Source organism: Sceloporus occidentalis, unplaced genomic scaffold (assembly GCF_023333645.1).
Source record: "Sceloporus occidentalis isolate IW3139 unplaced genomic scaffold, rSceOcc1.0.p SCAF_201, whole genome shotgun sequence".
In the NCBI taxonomy this organism is placed as follows: domain Eukaryota; kingdom Metazoa; phylum Chordata; class Lepidosauria; order Squamata; family Phrynosomatidae; genus Sceloporus; species Sceloporus occidentalis.
In genome coordinates this window covers 954,773-971,615 of record NW_028317181.1, presented here as the reverse complement: position 1 = coordinate 971,615, position 16,843 = coordinate 954,773, and the positions used below count along the sequence as shown (strand labels likewise).

The 16,843-nt window shown below is 49.6% G+C and overlaps 2 protein-coding genes across 4 annotated transcripts in view; both read right to left on the bottom strand.

The window, feature by feature from the left end:
- Window positions 1-16,843, bottom strand: part of LOC149278109 (uncharacterized) — a 705,984-nt gene that overhangs the window by 294,329 nt on the left and 394,812 nt on the right. The window lies entirely within an intron of this gene.
- Window positions 1,841-13,814, bottom strand: LOC149278121 (uncharacterized). Of its 3 annotated transcripts, none has more exons than XM_089502342.1 (2): window positions 13,727-13,814; window positions 1,841-4,448 (listed from the first exon to the last, which is right to left on the bottom strand). In XM_089502342.1, the coding sequence occupies exon 2, from the start codon at window positions 4,421-4,423 to the stop codon at window positions 3,329-3,331; it is 1,095 nt and encodes a 364-aa protein (XP_089358468.1). In that variant the 5' UTR covers window positions 4,424-4,448; window positions 13,727-13,814; the 3' UTR covers window positions 1,841-3,328. The 3 variants fall into 3 exon arrangements, with proteins under 3 accessions (XP_089358468.1, XP_089358470.1, XP_089358471.1); XM_089502344.1 differs by lacking the exon at window positions 13,727-13,814 and adding an exon at window positions 12,850-12,901; XM_089502345.1 differs by lacking the exon at window positions 13,727-13,814 and adding an exon at window positions 5,198-5,280.

Below are 16,843 nucleotides of genomic sequence, written 5' to 3'. Positions count from 1 at the left end.
GCTCCCCTTGAAGGACTCAGTTCGCAGTCTGGGGGTGCTTCTGGACTCGTCGCTCCACCTGACTTCTCAGGTGGATGCGACGGTCAGGAGCATCTGTTACCAGCTTCAGCTGATAGACCAGCTGCGACCCTACCTAGGCCAGAGGGACCTTGAAACGGTGGTACATGCTCTGGTAACCTCTCGGTTGGATTTCTGTAATGTGCTCTACATGGGGCAACCCTTGTACCAAACCCGGAAGCTTCAGTTAGTACAGAATATGGCAGCTAGGCTGGTCACTGGATGTTCCAGGGCCGACCATATAACACCAATTTTGTATGATCTCCATTGGCTGCCTATTTGCTTCCGGGCCAAATATAAGGTGTTGGTTATAACCTATAAAGTCCTAAATGGCTTGGGCCCAGGGTACTTGGAGGACCGCCTCTCCCCATATAATCCGCCCCGCACACTCAGGTCATCTGGGAAGAGTTTATTGAGGATCCCTTCTACAAGATATAGGTCAGCCTCTCAAAGGGCCTTTTCCATCTCGGCCCCTGGGATCTGGAACACCTTCCTAGAGGAGCTCCGCACCGCCACCTCCCTGGATCTCTTGAAAAAGAGACTGAAGACCTTCTTGTTTCAGCAAGCCTTCCCCGATGTTCCTTGATATCATGTGACTCCCCCCTATATGTACTGTACTATCGACTGCACTCAGCTAGCTTGGATTTGATGTAATGGTTTTAATTTGTATAACTGGAATGTTTTTATTGAAGTTTTATTTATGTATTGCAATTTTTATTCTGTATTATCTACTCTGTCATTGCAGTTTTTACCTGTACACCGCTTTGATCACTGCGGAAAAGCGGTTTATAAATAAAACTTATGATTATTATTATGACTTCCCATTGATGCAGCCTAGAATCACATTGGCCTTTTTAGCTGCCGCATCACACTGTTGCCTCATGTTCAACTTATGGTCTGCCAAAACTCCTAGATCCCCTTCACACATGCTGTGGTCAAGCCAGGTTTCCCCATCCTATAGCTGTATGTTTTGGGGTTTGTTTGTTTTTTCCTGCCTAAGGATAGCTAATCCTCCACATTTGAGGATTTGATTAGTATGTTCTCTCAAGGAATCTCTAGGTCCTCCAACTTGACTCTGCTGGACGTTGGCCATATAAAGTCATGCTGGAAGAGTGAGATAATCCTAGAGAATGATTCGAGTGTTGGACTAGTCCTGTTTAAACATTTGAAGGAATGCCACATTGAAGAAGGAGAAAGCTTGTTTTCTGCTGCTCCAGAAAACTGGACACAATGGAGCAATGGGTGCAAGTTCCAGGAAAAGAGATTCCAGCTCAACATTAGGAGGAACTTCCTGAGAGTAAGGGCTGTTTGCCTTCCATGGAGAGTGGTGGAGTCTCCCTCTTTGGAGGTCTTTAAACAGAGGCTGGATGGCCATCAGTCAGTGGGTATGCTTTGATTGAGAGTTCCTGCATGGCAGAATGGGATTGGACTGGATCAGGGCCCTTGTGGTCTCTTCCAATTCTATGATTCTATGACTAGCACACTGGGAGTTCAGGGTTCAAAACCCAACTTGGCCATGGAAACCCACTGGTTGGCTCTGGGCAGGTCACACTCTCTTAGCCTCAGAGGATGGCAATGGCAAACCTGCTCTGAAGAAACTCACCCAAAAAACCCTTAGGATAGGTTCACCTTAGGGTCACCAAAAGACAGAAATTATTTGAAGGCACATAACAAAAACAACAAAGCATTTGTAGGTTGTTCCAGCACTATTCTCCAGCCAGCTTCTGCCAGATATTGACCATAGTGTTGCATTGGAGGACCTAAAGCTTCCTAGAGGAGTAACGTCAGTTATTTTCATCTGCAGTTTTCCCACTTTCACAGGGGCCTTGCACCCTCAACCCCAGGGAATGGAGGGGGCCCAGTGCACCCATAGTAAACATTATTTTAAAATGTAGTTTGCATGTGTGGCCAGTAGGTGGCAGTAATGGCACACAAAGCCAAAAGGAAAACCGAAGCCTTTGCAAAGCAAGTCATTAACAAAACAGGTATAATCCATATTTACTATCCAATTCTTTATTCATAACTCCCATATTCTCAGCCTCAGAGGAAAGCAATGGTGACAAAACTCTGCACAAATCTGGCCCAGAAAACCCCAGGAGGGAGCAATTCAGAGTTAATTCGATGGCAGAAAGCAAGCAACAACTTTGGGTCAGAAGACGTTTATTTGGTTGTTGCAGACAAGCCAACAATAATCACATTCTTTGCAAAAAATAGTAGTATAAACTGTGGCCTCCTAACAAACAACTCTTTGAATAACATGCAGCATGCTCTATAGGTTTCTATTAAAAAATTTAAAGTTAATAAAACCTAAGTAACCTAAGTATTATTTTTAAAACACATCATTTGGCACTTCCAGAAACTCACCCCATGATGGTTACACAACAAGGCGACATACAACAAGACAGGCTTTGGGTTGCAGCTGAATTGTGTGTTGACTGGAATCGGTTCAAAACACACTCCTGGAGTTTTGATTTGGCAGCGAAAACAGATGGACTCTTGTGCATGGCACTTGTGAGTACAGAGTGTGCAAGACGGATGGTGCTGGTGTCATCAGTGGCAATAGCAACAGGGTTGCCAAATTAGACAACTGGAGAGGCGCCTGGATATTTCATAGTTGCGTAGAAGAGGGAATTTCCCCCAGGAATTGTTAGATGATTTCAAGACATTCCTTTCTTTGCACAACTGTTAACGGCACAGGCACCATCTCCAGTCTTTAATCTGGCAACCCTACAGGATGTACACACCTCTATTAAGGTTGCCATACTAAAAACTAGCGAGGGCTCCTGTGCCTTTAATGGTGTAGGATAGAGAAGTTCAACAGGTGTGGCTTCTTTTAACCTGGTGGTTTCAAGACTTAAAGATGGATTGGCGCCTCTTTGGCAACCCTAAAGAACACACACTAACAGAGGGGCACAACTCTTAATGGCACAGGCGTACTCTCCATGTTTCACTCTGGCAACCCTAAAGGATAGACACACCTCTATTAAAGTTGCCAGATTAAAAACTAGAGGGCTCCTGTGCATTTAAGGATGGTGCTAGGAAATGGAATTTCGACAGGCGTAGCTTTAAAAAAACGCTGGTTGCAAGACAAACGAGGTTTAAAAATGGACACCTGCGTGCAAGACTTCAAAACCTCTCCAGTTGTCACTCTGGCAACCCTGAATGTTTAAATTGTGTGCCTGGCTAGAAAGGTTGTCTACAATTGCAATGGTCTTTTATAGGTTGTGTAGAAAAACTGGGATTGTTTCACAAGACAGATGGCGGAGTGCCCTCACTTCTCTGTGGTGCGGAGGTTCTTCAAGCCCCTTTCCAGCTCCTGCAAAGCATTCTGGGCAACAGTGTTGGGCAAGATGGGCACGTTGGTGGCAAGTGGGACGTCAGCCATGGTGCCTGATCTTGACCGGAGTGTGAGCACGACTGTTGCAGGGGAGGACTCTTGGGCAGATGGGATGCCAGGCCCGGCAGCAGATCTCACACCAAGTGTGATCTTGAGTGTTGCCCCAAGGGATTCCTGGGCAGGTGCGGCTTCAGGCATGGTGGCAGATCTCCCACTGAGCATGGGCATGACAGGTGCATCAGAAAACCCTTGGGCAGGTGGGATGTCAGGCATGGCAGCAGATCTCGCTTGGAGTGTGGGCATGACTGGTGCATCAGAAAACCCCTGGGCAGGTGGGATGTCAGGCATGGCAGCAGATCTCACTTGGAGTGTGGGCATGGCCGGTGCATCAGAAGACTCCTGCACAGGTGGGATGTCAGGCATGGTGGTAGATCTCACACGGAGTGTGGGCACAGATGGCACACCTGAGGACTCCTGGCCAGATGTCACATCAGACATGGCGGCAGATCTTTCACGGAGTGTGGGCATGGCAAATGCGCCAGACAGGACATCAGGCATGGCGGCTGATCTCACATAGGGCTGCCTTCGGTGAGCCATGGAGAAACTTGGACGTGAATCGTTTGCACCTCTGACCCGCATGGTTGGAAATCCGTGGCTGTCCCACCACTCCTGCCTCCGTTGGCGCCTGTAACGCTCCTCGGATACATTGGGTGGGTCCAGGCCCTTAGCCTCTGAGCAGAAGGGCACTAAGCATGGCTCATCTAGGCACTGCTTGGCGTGGAGGGAGGACAGGACGTTCAACTGGCCACAGAGGCGGCAGCCACCGGCCACCTTGCGCCAGCACCACCGGGCGTGGCTGACGAAGCGCATCATCTTCAGGCAGCCGAAGTCCGGGCATTCGTAAATGCGGCAGCGGGTGGCATGGATCAGGGCCTGGTCGCAGTACTGGAGGCCCAGCCTGAGGAGGTAGCGGCGGAGTTCCTGGGCATAAAGGACCTCCTCATCCCCCTCGAGGTCCGGATCCACCATCTTGCGTCAGCGAGGAATTGCGATCCTTAAGGACAGAAAGGAGAAAGACAAGTTCACTTGCTCACCTTCTAATTAGTTACATGCAATTAATTAATAATAAAAATAATAATAAAATTTATTTTTGTTTCCCTGCCTCTCATGATGGATCGAAGCGGGGTTACAGACTAAATATAAGCACAGAGTGTTTACATACAAATTCAAATACAAGCAGCTAAAAACATTAAAATAGCCAACATCAGACAATAACAATAGCATCAACAAACAAGGCAGGGATCATACACAGACAGGGCATGGCATTCATATCAGTGTGGGGGGTATTCATATCAGGTGGGGTTACACTGTACACACACACATGGCTGCCATATTTAAACTTGCATGCAAGAGTGAATTTCATACACACACACACACCCCATATTCACTAGGGTTAGGGGCACAAGACCCCCATGAATATGGGGAAACTACAAATAATAAAAACACCATGTTTTTAATTGAGAGGACACCTCTCTAGGAATCTCTAGGTCCTCCAGGGCAACTCTGTGGCCAACGTCCTCCAGACACTGACCATAGAACTGCTCTGGAGGAGCCACAAAGGCCTAGCAGAGTGTTCTCTCTAGGAATCTCTAGGTCATCCAGGGAAACTCTGTGGCCAACGTCCGACAGAGACTGACCATAGAACTGCTCTGGAGGAGCCACAAAGGCCTAGCAGAGTGTTCTCTCTAGGTATCTCTAGGTCTTTCAGTGTAACTCTGTGGTCAACGCCTGACAGACACTGACCATAGAACTGCGCTGGAGGAGCTAACAAGGCCTAGTAGAGTATTCTCTCTAGGGATCTCTAGGTCCTCCAGGGCAACTCTGTGGCCAGCATCTGACAGACACTGACCATAGAACTGCTCTGGAGAAGCTACAAAGGCCTAGTAGAGTGTTGTCTCTAGGGATCTCTAGGTCTTTCAGTGCAACTCTGTGGTCAACATCCGACAGACACTGACCACAGAACTGCACTGGAGGAGCAACAAAGGCCTAGTAGAGTATTCTCTCTAGGGATCTCTAGGTCTTTCAGTGTAACTCTGTGGTCAATGCCTGACAGACACTGACCATAGAACTGCTCTGGAGGAGCTACAAAGGCCTAGTAGAGTATTCTCTCTAAGGATCTCTAGGTCCTCCAGGGCAACTCTGTGGTCAACGTCCGACAGACACTGACCATAGAACTGCTCTGGAGGAGCTACAAAGGCCTAGTAGAGTGTTGTCTCTAGGGATCTCTAGGTCCTCCAGGGCAACTCTGTGGCCAACGTCCGACAGACACTGACCATAGACCTGCTCTGGAGGAGCTACAAAGGCCTAGTAGAGTGTTCTCTCTAGGGATCTCTAGGTCCTCCAGGGCAACTCTGTGGCCAACGTCCGACAGACACTGACCACAGAACTGCTCTGGAGGAGCAACAAAGGCCTAGTAGAGTATTCTCTCTAGGGATCTCTAGGTCTTTCAGTGTAACTCTGTGGTCAATGCCTGACAGACACTGACCATAGAACTGCTCTGGAGGAGCTACAAAGGCCTAGTAGAGTATTCTCTCTAAGGATCTCTAGGTCCTCCAGGGCAACTCTGTGGCCAACGTCCGACAGACACTGACCACAGAACTGCTCTGGAGGAGCTACAAAGGCCTAGTAGAGTGTTCTCTCTAGGGATCTCTAGGTCCTCCAGGGCAACTCTGTGGCCAACGTCCGACAGACACTGACCATAGAACTGCTCTGGAGGAGCCACAAAGGCCTAGTAGAGTGTTGTCTCTAGGGATCTCTAGGTCCTCCAGGGCAACTCTGTGGCCAACATCCGACAGACACTGACCATAGAACTGCTCTGGAGGAGCCACAAAGGCCTAGTAGAGTGTTCTCTCTAGGAATCTCTAGGTCCTCCAGGGCAACTCTGTGGCCAACGTCCGACAGACACTGACCATAGAACTGCTTTGGAGGAGCTACAAAGGCCTAGTAGAGTGTTGTCTCTAGGGATCTCTAGGTCTTTCAGTGCAACTCTGTGGTCAACATCCGACAGACACTGACCATAGAACTGCACTGGAGGAGCAACAAAGGCCTAGTAGAGTATTCTCTCTAGGGATCTCTAGGTCTTTCAGTGTAACTCTGTGGTCAATGCCTGACAGACACTGACCATAGAACTGCGCTGGAGGAGCTAACAAGGCCTAGTAGAGTATTCTCTCTAGGGATCTCTAGGTCCTCCAGGGCAACTCTGTGGCCAACGTCCGACAGACACTGACCATAGAACTGCTCTGGAGGAGCCACAAAGGCCTAGTAGAGTATTCTCTCTAGGAATCTCTAGGTCCTCCAGGGCAACTCTGTGGCCAACGTCTGACAGACACTGACCATAGAACTGCTCTGGAGGAGCTACAAAGGCCTAGTAGAGTGTTCTCTCTAGGAATCTCTAGGTCCTCCAGGGCAACTCTGTGGCCAACGTCTGACAGACACTGACCATAGAACTGCTCTGGAGGAGCTACAAAGGCCTAGTAGAGTGTTGTCTCTAGGGACCTCTAGGTCTTTCAGTGCAACTCTGTGGTCAACATCCGCCAGACACTGACCATAGAACTGCGCTGGAGGAGCAACAAAGGCCTAGTAGAGTATTCTCTCTAGGTATCTCTAGGTCTTTCAGTGTAACTCTGTGGTCAACGCCTGACAGACACTGACCATAGAACTGCGCTGGAGGAGCTAACAAGGCCTAGTAGAGTATTCTCTCTAGGGATCTCTAGGTCCTCCAGGGCAACTCTGTGGCCAACGTCTGACAGACACTGACCACAGAACTGCTCTGGAGGAGCTACAAAGGCCTAGTAGAGTGTTCTCTCTAAGGATCTCTAGGTCCTCCAGGGCAACTCTGTGGCCAACATCCGACAGACACTGACCATAGAACTGCTCTGGAGGAGCTACAAAGGCCTAGTAGAGTGTTCTCTCTAGGAATCTCTAGGTCCTCCAGGGCAACTCTGTGGCCAGCATCTGACAGACACTGACCATAGAACTGCTCTGGAGAAGCTACAAAGGCCTAGTAGAGTGTTGTCTCTAGGGATCTCTAGGTCTTTCAGTGCAACTCTGTGGTCAACATCCGACAGACACTGACCACAGAACTGCACTGGAGGAGCAACAAAGGCCTAGTAGAGTATTCTCTCTAGGGATCTCTAGGTCTTTCAGTGTAACTCTGTGGTCAATGCCTGACAGACACTGACCATAGAACTGCTCTGGAGGAGCTACAAAGGCCTAGTAGAGTATTCTCTCTAAGGATCTCTAGGTCCTCCAGGGCAACTCTGTGGTCAACGTCCGACAGACACTGACCATAGAACTGCTCTGGAGGAGCTACAAAGGCCTAGTAGAGTGTTGTCTCTAGGGATCTCTAGGTCCTCCAGGGCAACTCTGTGGCCAACGTCCGACAGACACTGACCATAGATCTGCTCTGGAGGAGCTACAAAGGCCTAGTAGAGTGTTCTCTCTAGGGATCTCTAGGTCCTCCAGGGCAACTCTGTGGCCAACGTCCGACAGACACTGACCACAGAACTGCTCTGGAGGAGCTACAAAGGCCTAGTAGAGTGTTCTCTCTAGGGATCTCTAGGTCCTCCAGGGCAACTCTGTGGCCAACATCCGACAGACACTGACCATAGAACTGCTCTGGAGGAGCCACAAAGGCCTAGTAGAGTGTTCTCTCTAGGAATCTCTAGGTCCTCCAGGGCAACTCTGTGGCCAACGTCCGACAGACACTGACCATAGAACTGCTTTGGAGGAGCTACAAAGGCCTAGTAGAGTGTTGTCTCTAGGGATCTCTAGGTCTTTCAGTGCAACTCTGTGGTCAACATCCGACAGACACTGACCATAGAACTGCACTGGAGGAGCAACAAAGGCCTAGTAGAGTATTCTCTCTAGGGATCTCTAGGTCTTTCAGTGTAACTCTGTGGTCAATGCCTGACAGACACTGACCATAGAACTGCGCTGGAGGAGCTAACAAGGCCTAGTAGAGTATTCTCTCTAGGGATCTCTAGGTCCTCCAGGGCAACTCTGTGGCCAACGTCCGACAGACACTGACCATAGAACTGCTCTGGAGGAGCCACAAAGGCCTAGTAGAGTATTCTCTCTAGGAATCTCTAGGTCCTCCAGGGCAACTCTGTGGCCAACGTCTGACAGACACTGACCATAGAACTGCTCTGGAGGAGCTACAAAGGCCTAGTAGAGTGTTCTCTCTAGGAATCTCTAGGTCCTCCAGGGCAACTCTGTGGCCAACGTCTGACAGACACTGACCATAGAACTGCTCTGGAGGAGCTACAAAGGCCTAGTAGAGTGTTGTCTCTAGGGACCTCTAGGTCTTTCAGTGCAACTCTGTGGTCAACATCCGCCAGACACTGACCATAGAACTGCGCTGGAGGAGCAACAAAGGCCTAGTAGAGTATTCTCTCTAGGTATCTCTAGGTCTTTCAGTGTAACTCTGTGGTCAACGCCTGACAGACACTGACCATAGAACTGCGCTGGAGGAGCTAACAAGGCCTAGTAGAGTATTCTCTCTAGGGATCTCTAGGTCCTCCAGGGCAACTCTGTGGCCAACGTCTGACAGACACTGACCACAGAACTGCTCTGGAGGAGCTACAAAGGCCTAGTAGAGTGTTCTCTCTAAGGATCTCTAGGTCCTCCAGGGCAACTCTGTGGCCAACATCCGACAGACACTGACCATAGAACTGCTCTGGAGGAGCCACAAAGGCCTAGTAGAGTGTTCTCTCTAGGAATCTCTAGGTCCTCCAGGGCAACTCTGTGGCCAACGTCTGACAGACACTGACCATAGAACTGTTCTGGAGGAGCCACAAAGGCCTAGTAGAGTGTTCTCTCTAGAAATCTCTAGGTCCTACAGGGCAACTCTGTGGCCAACGTCTGACAGACACTGACCATAGAACTGCTCTGGAGGAGCTACAAAGGCCTAGTAGAGTGTTCTCTCTAGGAATCTCTAGGTCCTCCAGGGCAACTCTGTGGCCAGCATCTGACAGACACTGACCATAGAACTGCTCTGGAGAAGCTACAAAGACCTAGTAGAGTGTTGTCTCTAGGGATCTCTAGGTCTTTCAGTGCAACTCTGTGGTCAACATCCGACAGACACTGACCACAGAACTGCACTGGAGGAGCAACAAAGGCCTAGTAGAGTATTCTCTCTAGGGATTTCTAGGTCTTTCAGTGTAACTCTGTGGTCAATGCCTGACAGACACTGACCATAGGACTGCGCTGGAGGAGCTAACAAGGCCTAGTAGAGTATTCTCTCTAGGTATCTCTAGGTTTTTCAGTGTAACTCTGTGGTCAACGCCTGACAGACACTGACCATAGAACTGCGCTGGAGGAGCTAACAAGGCCTAGTAGAGTGTTCTCTCTAAGGATCTCTAGGTCCTCCAGGGCAACTCTGTGGCCAACGTCCGACAGGCACTGACCATAGAACTGCTCTGGAGGAGCCACAAAGGCCTAGTAGAGTGTTGTCTCTAGGGATCTCTAGGTCCTCCAGGGCAACTCTGTGGCCAACATCCGACAGACACTGACCATAGAACTGCTCTGGAGGAGCCACAAAGGCCTAGTAGAGTGTTGTCTCTAGGAATCTCTAGGTCCTCCAGGGCAACTCTGTGGCCAACGTCCGACAGACACTGACCATAGAACTGCTCTGGAGGAGCCACAAAGGCCTAGTAGAGTGTTCTCTCTAGGAATCTCTAGGTCCTCCAGGGCAACTCTGTGGCCAACGTCTGACAGACACTGACCATAGAACTGCTCTGGAGGAGCTACAAAGGCCTAGTAGAGTGTTCTCTCTAGGGATCTCTAGGTCCTCCAGGGCAACTCTGTGGCCAACGTCTGACAGACACTGACCATAGAACTGCTCTGGAGGAGCCACAAAGGCCTAGTAGAGTGTTCTCTCTAGGAATCTCTAGGTCCTCCAGGGCAACTCTGTGGCCAACGTCTGACAGACACTGACCATAGAACTGCTCTGGAGGAGCTACAAAGGCCTAGTAGAGTGTTCTCTCTAGGAATCTCTAGGTCCTCCAGGGCAACTCTGTGGCCAACGTCTGACAGACACTGACCATAGAACTGCTCTGGAGGAGCTACAAAGGCCTAGTAGAGTGTTCTCTCTAGGAATCTCTAGGTTCTCCAGGGCAACTCTGACCATAGAACTGCTCTGGAGAAGCTACAAAGGCCTAGTAGAGTGTTGTCTCTAGGGATCTCTAGGTCTTTCAGTGCAACTCTGTGGTCAACATCCGACAGACACTGACCATAGAACTGCACTGGAGGAGCAACAAAGGCCTAGTAGAGTATTCTCTCTAGGGTTCTCTAGGTCTTTCAGTGTAACTCTGTGGTCAATGCCTGACAGACACTGACTATAGAACTGCGCTGGAGGAGCTAACAAGGCCTAGTAGAGTATTCTCTCTAGGGATCTCTAGGTCCTCCAGGGCAACTCTGTGGCCAACGTCCGACAGACACTGACCATAGAACTGCTCTGGAGGAGCCACAAAGGCCTAGTAGAGTGTTCTCTCTAGGAATCTCTAGGTCCTCCAGGGCAACTCTGTGGCCAACATCTGAGACCATAGAACTGCTCTGGAGGAGCTACAAAGGCCTAGTAGAGTATTGTCTCTAGGGATCTCTAGGTCTTTCAGTGCAACTCTGTGGTCAACATCCGCCAGACACTGACCATAGAACTGCGCTGGAGGAGCAACAAAGGCCTAGTAGAGTATTCTCTCTAGGTATCTCTAGGTCCTCCAGGGCAACTCTGTGGCCAACGTCCGCCAGACACTGACCATAGAACTGCGCTGGAGGAGCAACAAAGGCCTAGTAGAGTATTCTCTCTAGGTATCTCTAGGTCTTTCAGTGTAACTCTGTGGTTAACGCCTGACAGACACTGACCATAGAAGTGCGCTGGAGGAGCTAACAAGGCCTAGTAGAGTATTCTCTCTAGGGATCTCTAGGTCCTCCAGGGCAACTCTGTGGCCAACGTCCGACAGAGACTGACCATAGAACTGCTCTGGAGGAGCCACAAAGGCGTAGTAGACTGTTCTCTCTAGGAATCTCTAGGTCCTCCAGGGCAACTCTGTGGCCAACGTCTGACAGACACTGACCATAGAACTGCTCTGGAGGAGCCACAAAGGCCTAGTAGAGTGTTCTCTATAGTAATCTCTAGGTCCTCCAGGGCAACTCTGTGGCCAACGTCCGACAGACACTGACCATAGAACTGCTCTGGAGGAGCTACAAAGGCCTAGTAGAGTGTCCTCTATAGGAATCTGTAGGTCCTCCAGGGCAACTCTGTGGTCAACGTCTGACAGATACTGGCCATAGAACTGCAATGGAGGAGCCACAAAGGCCTAGTAGAGTCTTCTCTCTAGGAATCTCTAGGTCCTCCAGGGCAACTCTGTGGTCAATGTCTGACAGATACTGGCCATAGAACTGCTCTGGAGGAGCTACAAAGGCCTAGCAGAGTGCTCTCTCTAGGAATCCCTAGGTCCTCCAGGGCAACTCTGTGGTCAATGTCTGACAGATACTGGCCATAGAACTGCAATGGAGGTGCCACAAAGGCCTAGTAGAGTATTCTCTCTAGGGATCTCTAGGTCCTCCAGGGCAACTCTGTGGCCAACGTCCGACAGACACTGACCATAGAACTGCTCTGGAGGAGCTACAAAGGCCTAGCAGAGTGCTCTCTCTGGGAATCTCTAGGTCCTCCAGGGCAACTCTGTGGCCAACGTCCGACAGACACTGACCATAGAACTGCTCTGGAGGAGCTACAAAGGCCTAGTAGAGTATTCTCTCTAGGGATCTCTAGGTCTTTCAGTGTAACTCTGTGGTCAACGCCTGACAGACACTGACCATAGAACTGCGCTGGAGGAGCTAACAAGGCCTAGTAGAGTATTCCCTCTAGGGATCTCTAGGTCCTCCAGGGCAACTCTGTGGCCAACGTCCGACAGACACTGACCATAGAACTGCTCTGGAGGAGCTACAAAGGCCTAGTAGAGTGTTCTCTCTAGGAATCTCCCTCCAGGGCAACTCTGTGGCCAACGTCTGACAGACACTGACCATAGAACTGCTCTGGAGGAGCTACAAAGGCCTAGTAGAGTATTCTCTCTAGGGATCTCTAGGTCCTCCAGGGCAACTCTGTGGTCAATGTCTGACAGATACTGGCCATAGAACTGCAATGGAGGAGCCACAAAGGCCTAGTAGTATCCTCTCTAGGTCTTTCAGTGCAACGTTTAGTTAAAGCTGACCATAGAGTTGCACTGGAGGACCTAGAGATTCCTAAAGAGAACATATTAATCAAAGCCACAAATATCAAAGCTGCAAATATGGAGGGATGAGACACACACACACACACACACACACACACACACATATATATATATATATATATGAATATGAAATTCTGCCTTGCGTGGCATTAGCAGCACAGGCACCTTCTCCAAGTTTAAACTTATGCCTCAGGAAAGGGTTGGGACTAGTCTTGGCCAAAATGTAGCCCTCTGGCTCTTCTTAGACTGCAGCTCCCATCATCCCTCACCAGCTACACTGGGAAGGCTGATGGGATGTGTAGTCCAAGAGCGTTCCAGCTCCATGCCTTCAGCCCCGGGTTCTAGCTATTAATAACGACCCTGAAGGACACAGGCGCCCTCTCCAACTTGAAACATGGCAACCTGATGCCTCACTAGAAGGGCTGGGACTCAGCTGCGCTCAGAAAAGTTACTTTTCTCCGCCGTAGCCCAGTCTGGCTGAAATTCCCCTCTTCTACTGAGCGACCTTTAAAGGCAGAGGAGCCCCCTCTGGCTCCGAAGGTGGCAACCCTAGACTTTGGGAGCGGGGGCTTTTGTGGGTGAAATCCACATTCAAGGCCCCCCTCGCCCCCCACCCACCCAAAACAAACCAGAGTGGGAAACTGGTTTCCAAGGGGAAATTAGTTTGGAAGTCAAGTAGCCAACTGGTTTCCAGTGGGAAACTGGTTTCCAAGTGGAGAATTGGCTTCCAATGGGAAACTGGTTTGTAAATGGAGAAGGCAACTGGTTTCCAGCGGGAAACTAGTTTGCAACCGGAGTAAGCAACCCCTTTTGAAAATGGGCAACTGGTTTGCAACTGGCTCCTAATGGAAAACTAGTTTGCAACCGAAGTGGGCAACTAGTTTGCAATAGGAAACTGGTTTGCAAGCAGAGTGGAAAAACTGGCTTACAACCAAAGCGGGCAACTGGTTTCCAATGGGAACCTGCTTTGCAACTGGTTTGGGATCAGGCAGGGCTTTGCAAGTGAAGCGTGTCCCCCCTTCTTTCCCCCCAAGAAACCCACCTGGTCCTTTGGTAGAGAGAGTGCGCCCAGAGAGGGAGGCTCGTCCTGGCAGGGCTGGCGTGGCAAGGAAGCCCCCAGCCCTCCTGGGTTGCCCCCTTTAAAGGGAGCGGGAGGGGCGGAGGGGAGGAAAGGGGCGGAGAGGGCTCCTTCCTAGGAAGGCCTGGCCCAGGAGGGCAGCCTTGCTCTTCTCCCCAAGGAGGGAAGTGGCTTCCTTGGAAGGGATGGCTGGCTTGGGAAGCCTTGCCCTCCCTAAGGGCAAGCAATCCCTATGTTTCCCTATGGGCAAGTCTTCCCCCATGATTCCCTATTGGGCAAGTATAGTTTCCCTCTGGGCAAGAGCACCTTTCCTCCTTTAGCTCTCATGAGACTCAAGGTGTGGTCCACATGCACAAGTTATCCCGCTTTCGTTCCCCTTTGACTGCGGTGGCTCCATCGGGACTTAGGGCTCTCCGGTGCTAGACAAGACCCCTTTCCTTACAGTATTTTAGAATGGTTCCCTCTGGGAGAGAAGCCTCAGTGAGAAAACTACACATCCCAAGGTTGCCAGGACTGTTAAAGTGGGTATGAATACTGATATAATTATTGTAGTGCGGATAGACACTCGGACACTATAAACGGGGCAAACAGGTAACTGTCTGGCTCTGCCCATCATCCTACAGAGCCCTGGGATTTCTAGTTTTGCAAGGTCTCTATAGCCTTGTCTGGGCGCATCTGCACTGCGGCATTAACGCAGTTGGACACTGGTTTGACCGCTATGGCTCCCTCCTCCAGAAGCCGGGGATTTCTAGTTTTGCAAGGCCTTCATAGCCTTCTCTGGGTGCAGATCCCTTCCTGCCCAGGTCAACAAAGAAGGCGGCAATAGGAAAAGAGCAAGGCTGCCTTAGAGTTTGATAGACTCCGCAGAAGGACTGACTTTGCAAGACCTGATCACAGGGTTTCTTGGATAGGGTTCCAGTCCAAGTCCACATGGCAGAAAATAACAACCCCAAAGAGGAAGACCTTGCACCAGAGGTGTAGGGACTCCACAGAAGCCATGGTTCTGCAAGAGCTGAGCTTTGGATTTGGGTTTCTCTTGGTGGCCTCTCAGTCGGAGGGTCTCCAGAGGTCAAACCCAACTTGAAAGCAATTGGGAACAAGAGGCTAGCAAAGAAAACCCACCCCCAGCTCCCACATTTATTTCAATGCTGGGCAGATCTTACCAGTCCAGACTGGGAAAACTCCCCTGGGGCTGATAAGAGGAGATAAGGAGAAGAGTCTGGGTGAGGATCAGAAGATCTGGAGGAATGTGAGGAATCTGGGTGGAGGGGTGGGCAATAGATGGACCACCCTCCCCGCCCCACAACTCTCTTTTATGAAGGAGAACACTAGTCTTTAAACTGGGATTTGAAGGCACTATGGCACTTCAGGGGTGGGTTGGACTACAACTCCCAAGAGAGAAGTCGGGGTTCTTGGAGTTGCAATCCATGTCTTCAAGTCTTTTTCCCAACTTACGGTGGCTTCTAAGGCAGACCCATCACAAGGTTTTTCTGGGCCAGATTCGTTCAGAGGACTTTTGCCAGCCTTGCCTTCCTCTGAGGCTGAGAAAGTGTGACTTGCCCAAGGTGGGTTTCTGTGGCTGAGCAGGGATTCGAACCCTGGTCTCCCAGAGTCCTTGTTCCCCACTCAAACCACTATATCCCACAAAGTTTCCTTGGCAATATATTGTTCAGATGAAGCTTTCCATGGCTTCCCTCTGAGGCTGAGAAAGCGGGACTTGGCCAAGGTGACCCAGTGGGTTGCTGTGGCTGAGCGAGGATTCGAACCCTGATCTCCCACACTCAAACAGCAGTGCTCCACGCTGCCCCTTTTTCTTGGCCAGTTATCTTCAAAGAGGATGTGCCACTGTCGCCTCCTCTGTGGTTGAGAGAGTGTGACTTGCCCAAGTTCACCCAGTGGGTATCTGTGGATGAGCATGAATTCGAACCCTGGTCCAGCATGTAAACCATTAAGTCCCACAGGAAAATGATTTATTCACTGGAGGTTTGCTGTTGCCTTCCCCTGAGGCCGAGAGAGTGTGACCTGGCTAAGCTCATGCAGTGATACTCATGTTCTAGAACATGGCCTCATAGCCCAAAAAACCTCACAGAAACCTATGGATGCTGACCATGAAAGCCTTTGGCTTCTCATGCAGTGAGTTTCCATGACTGGGGGATTTGTACCCAGGTAATAATAATAATAATTATTATTATTATTATTATTATTATTATTATTATTTATATAGGTCTCCCAGAGTCCAACACTCAAACCACTGCACCATGCTGCCTCTCCCCAGGAGAATAGCCACAAGGATACGAGGGCAATTCATTAATGGCCCATTGAAAACAGTCTGCTTGGAAGTAATTCTCAGGCTGAAAAAGGCCTAGGTACGAATTCTGGAGCCACCAGATGTTGTTGGACAAAAAGTCAACATGGGTTTCAGAGAAAGAAGTCATGCCAGAGAAACCTTATCTCTTTCTTTGATAAAATGACCATCTTGTTAGATGAAGGGAATGCAGTGGATATAGTATATCTTGATTTCAGTAAGGCCTTTGACAAGGTTTCCCATGACATTCTTGCAAACAAGCTTGTAAAATGTGGGCTAGACAAGGCAACTGTTACGTGGATTTGTAATTGGTTGACCGGACGAACCCAAAGGGTGCTCAACAATAGCACCTTTTCGTCCTGGAGAGAAGTGACCAGTGGGGTGTCCAGTGGGGCTCTGTCCTGGGCCCAGTACTGTTCAACATCTTTATCAATGACCTGGATGACAGAATTGGGGGCATACTTATAAAATTTGCAGATGACACCAAATTAGGAGGAGTAGCTAATACTCCAGAGGACAGGATCAAGATTCAAAATGACCTGAATAGACTAGAAAGCTGGGCCAAAGCTAGCAAAACGAAATTCAATAGGGAGAAATGTAAGGTACTGCACTTAGGGCAGAAAAACAAAATGCATAGATAGTTTTTTGTGAGTCTTTCGGGGTAAGTGGGCATCTTCTAGAACATGGTCACATAGCCCGAAAAATTCACAAAAAACTATGGATGTTGGCCATGAAAGCCTTCAACTTCGCAAAACACATAGATATAGGATGGGGGA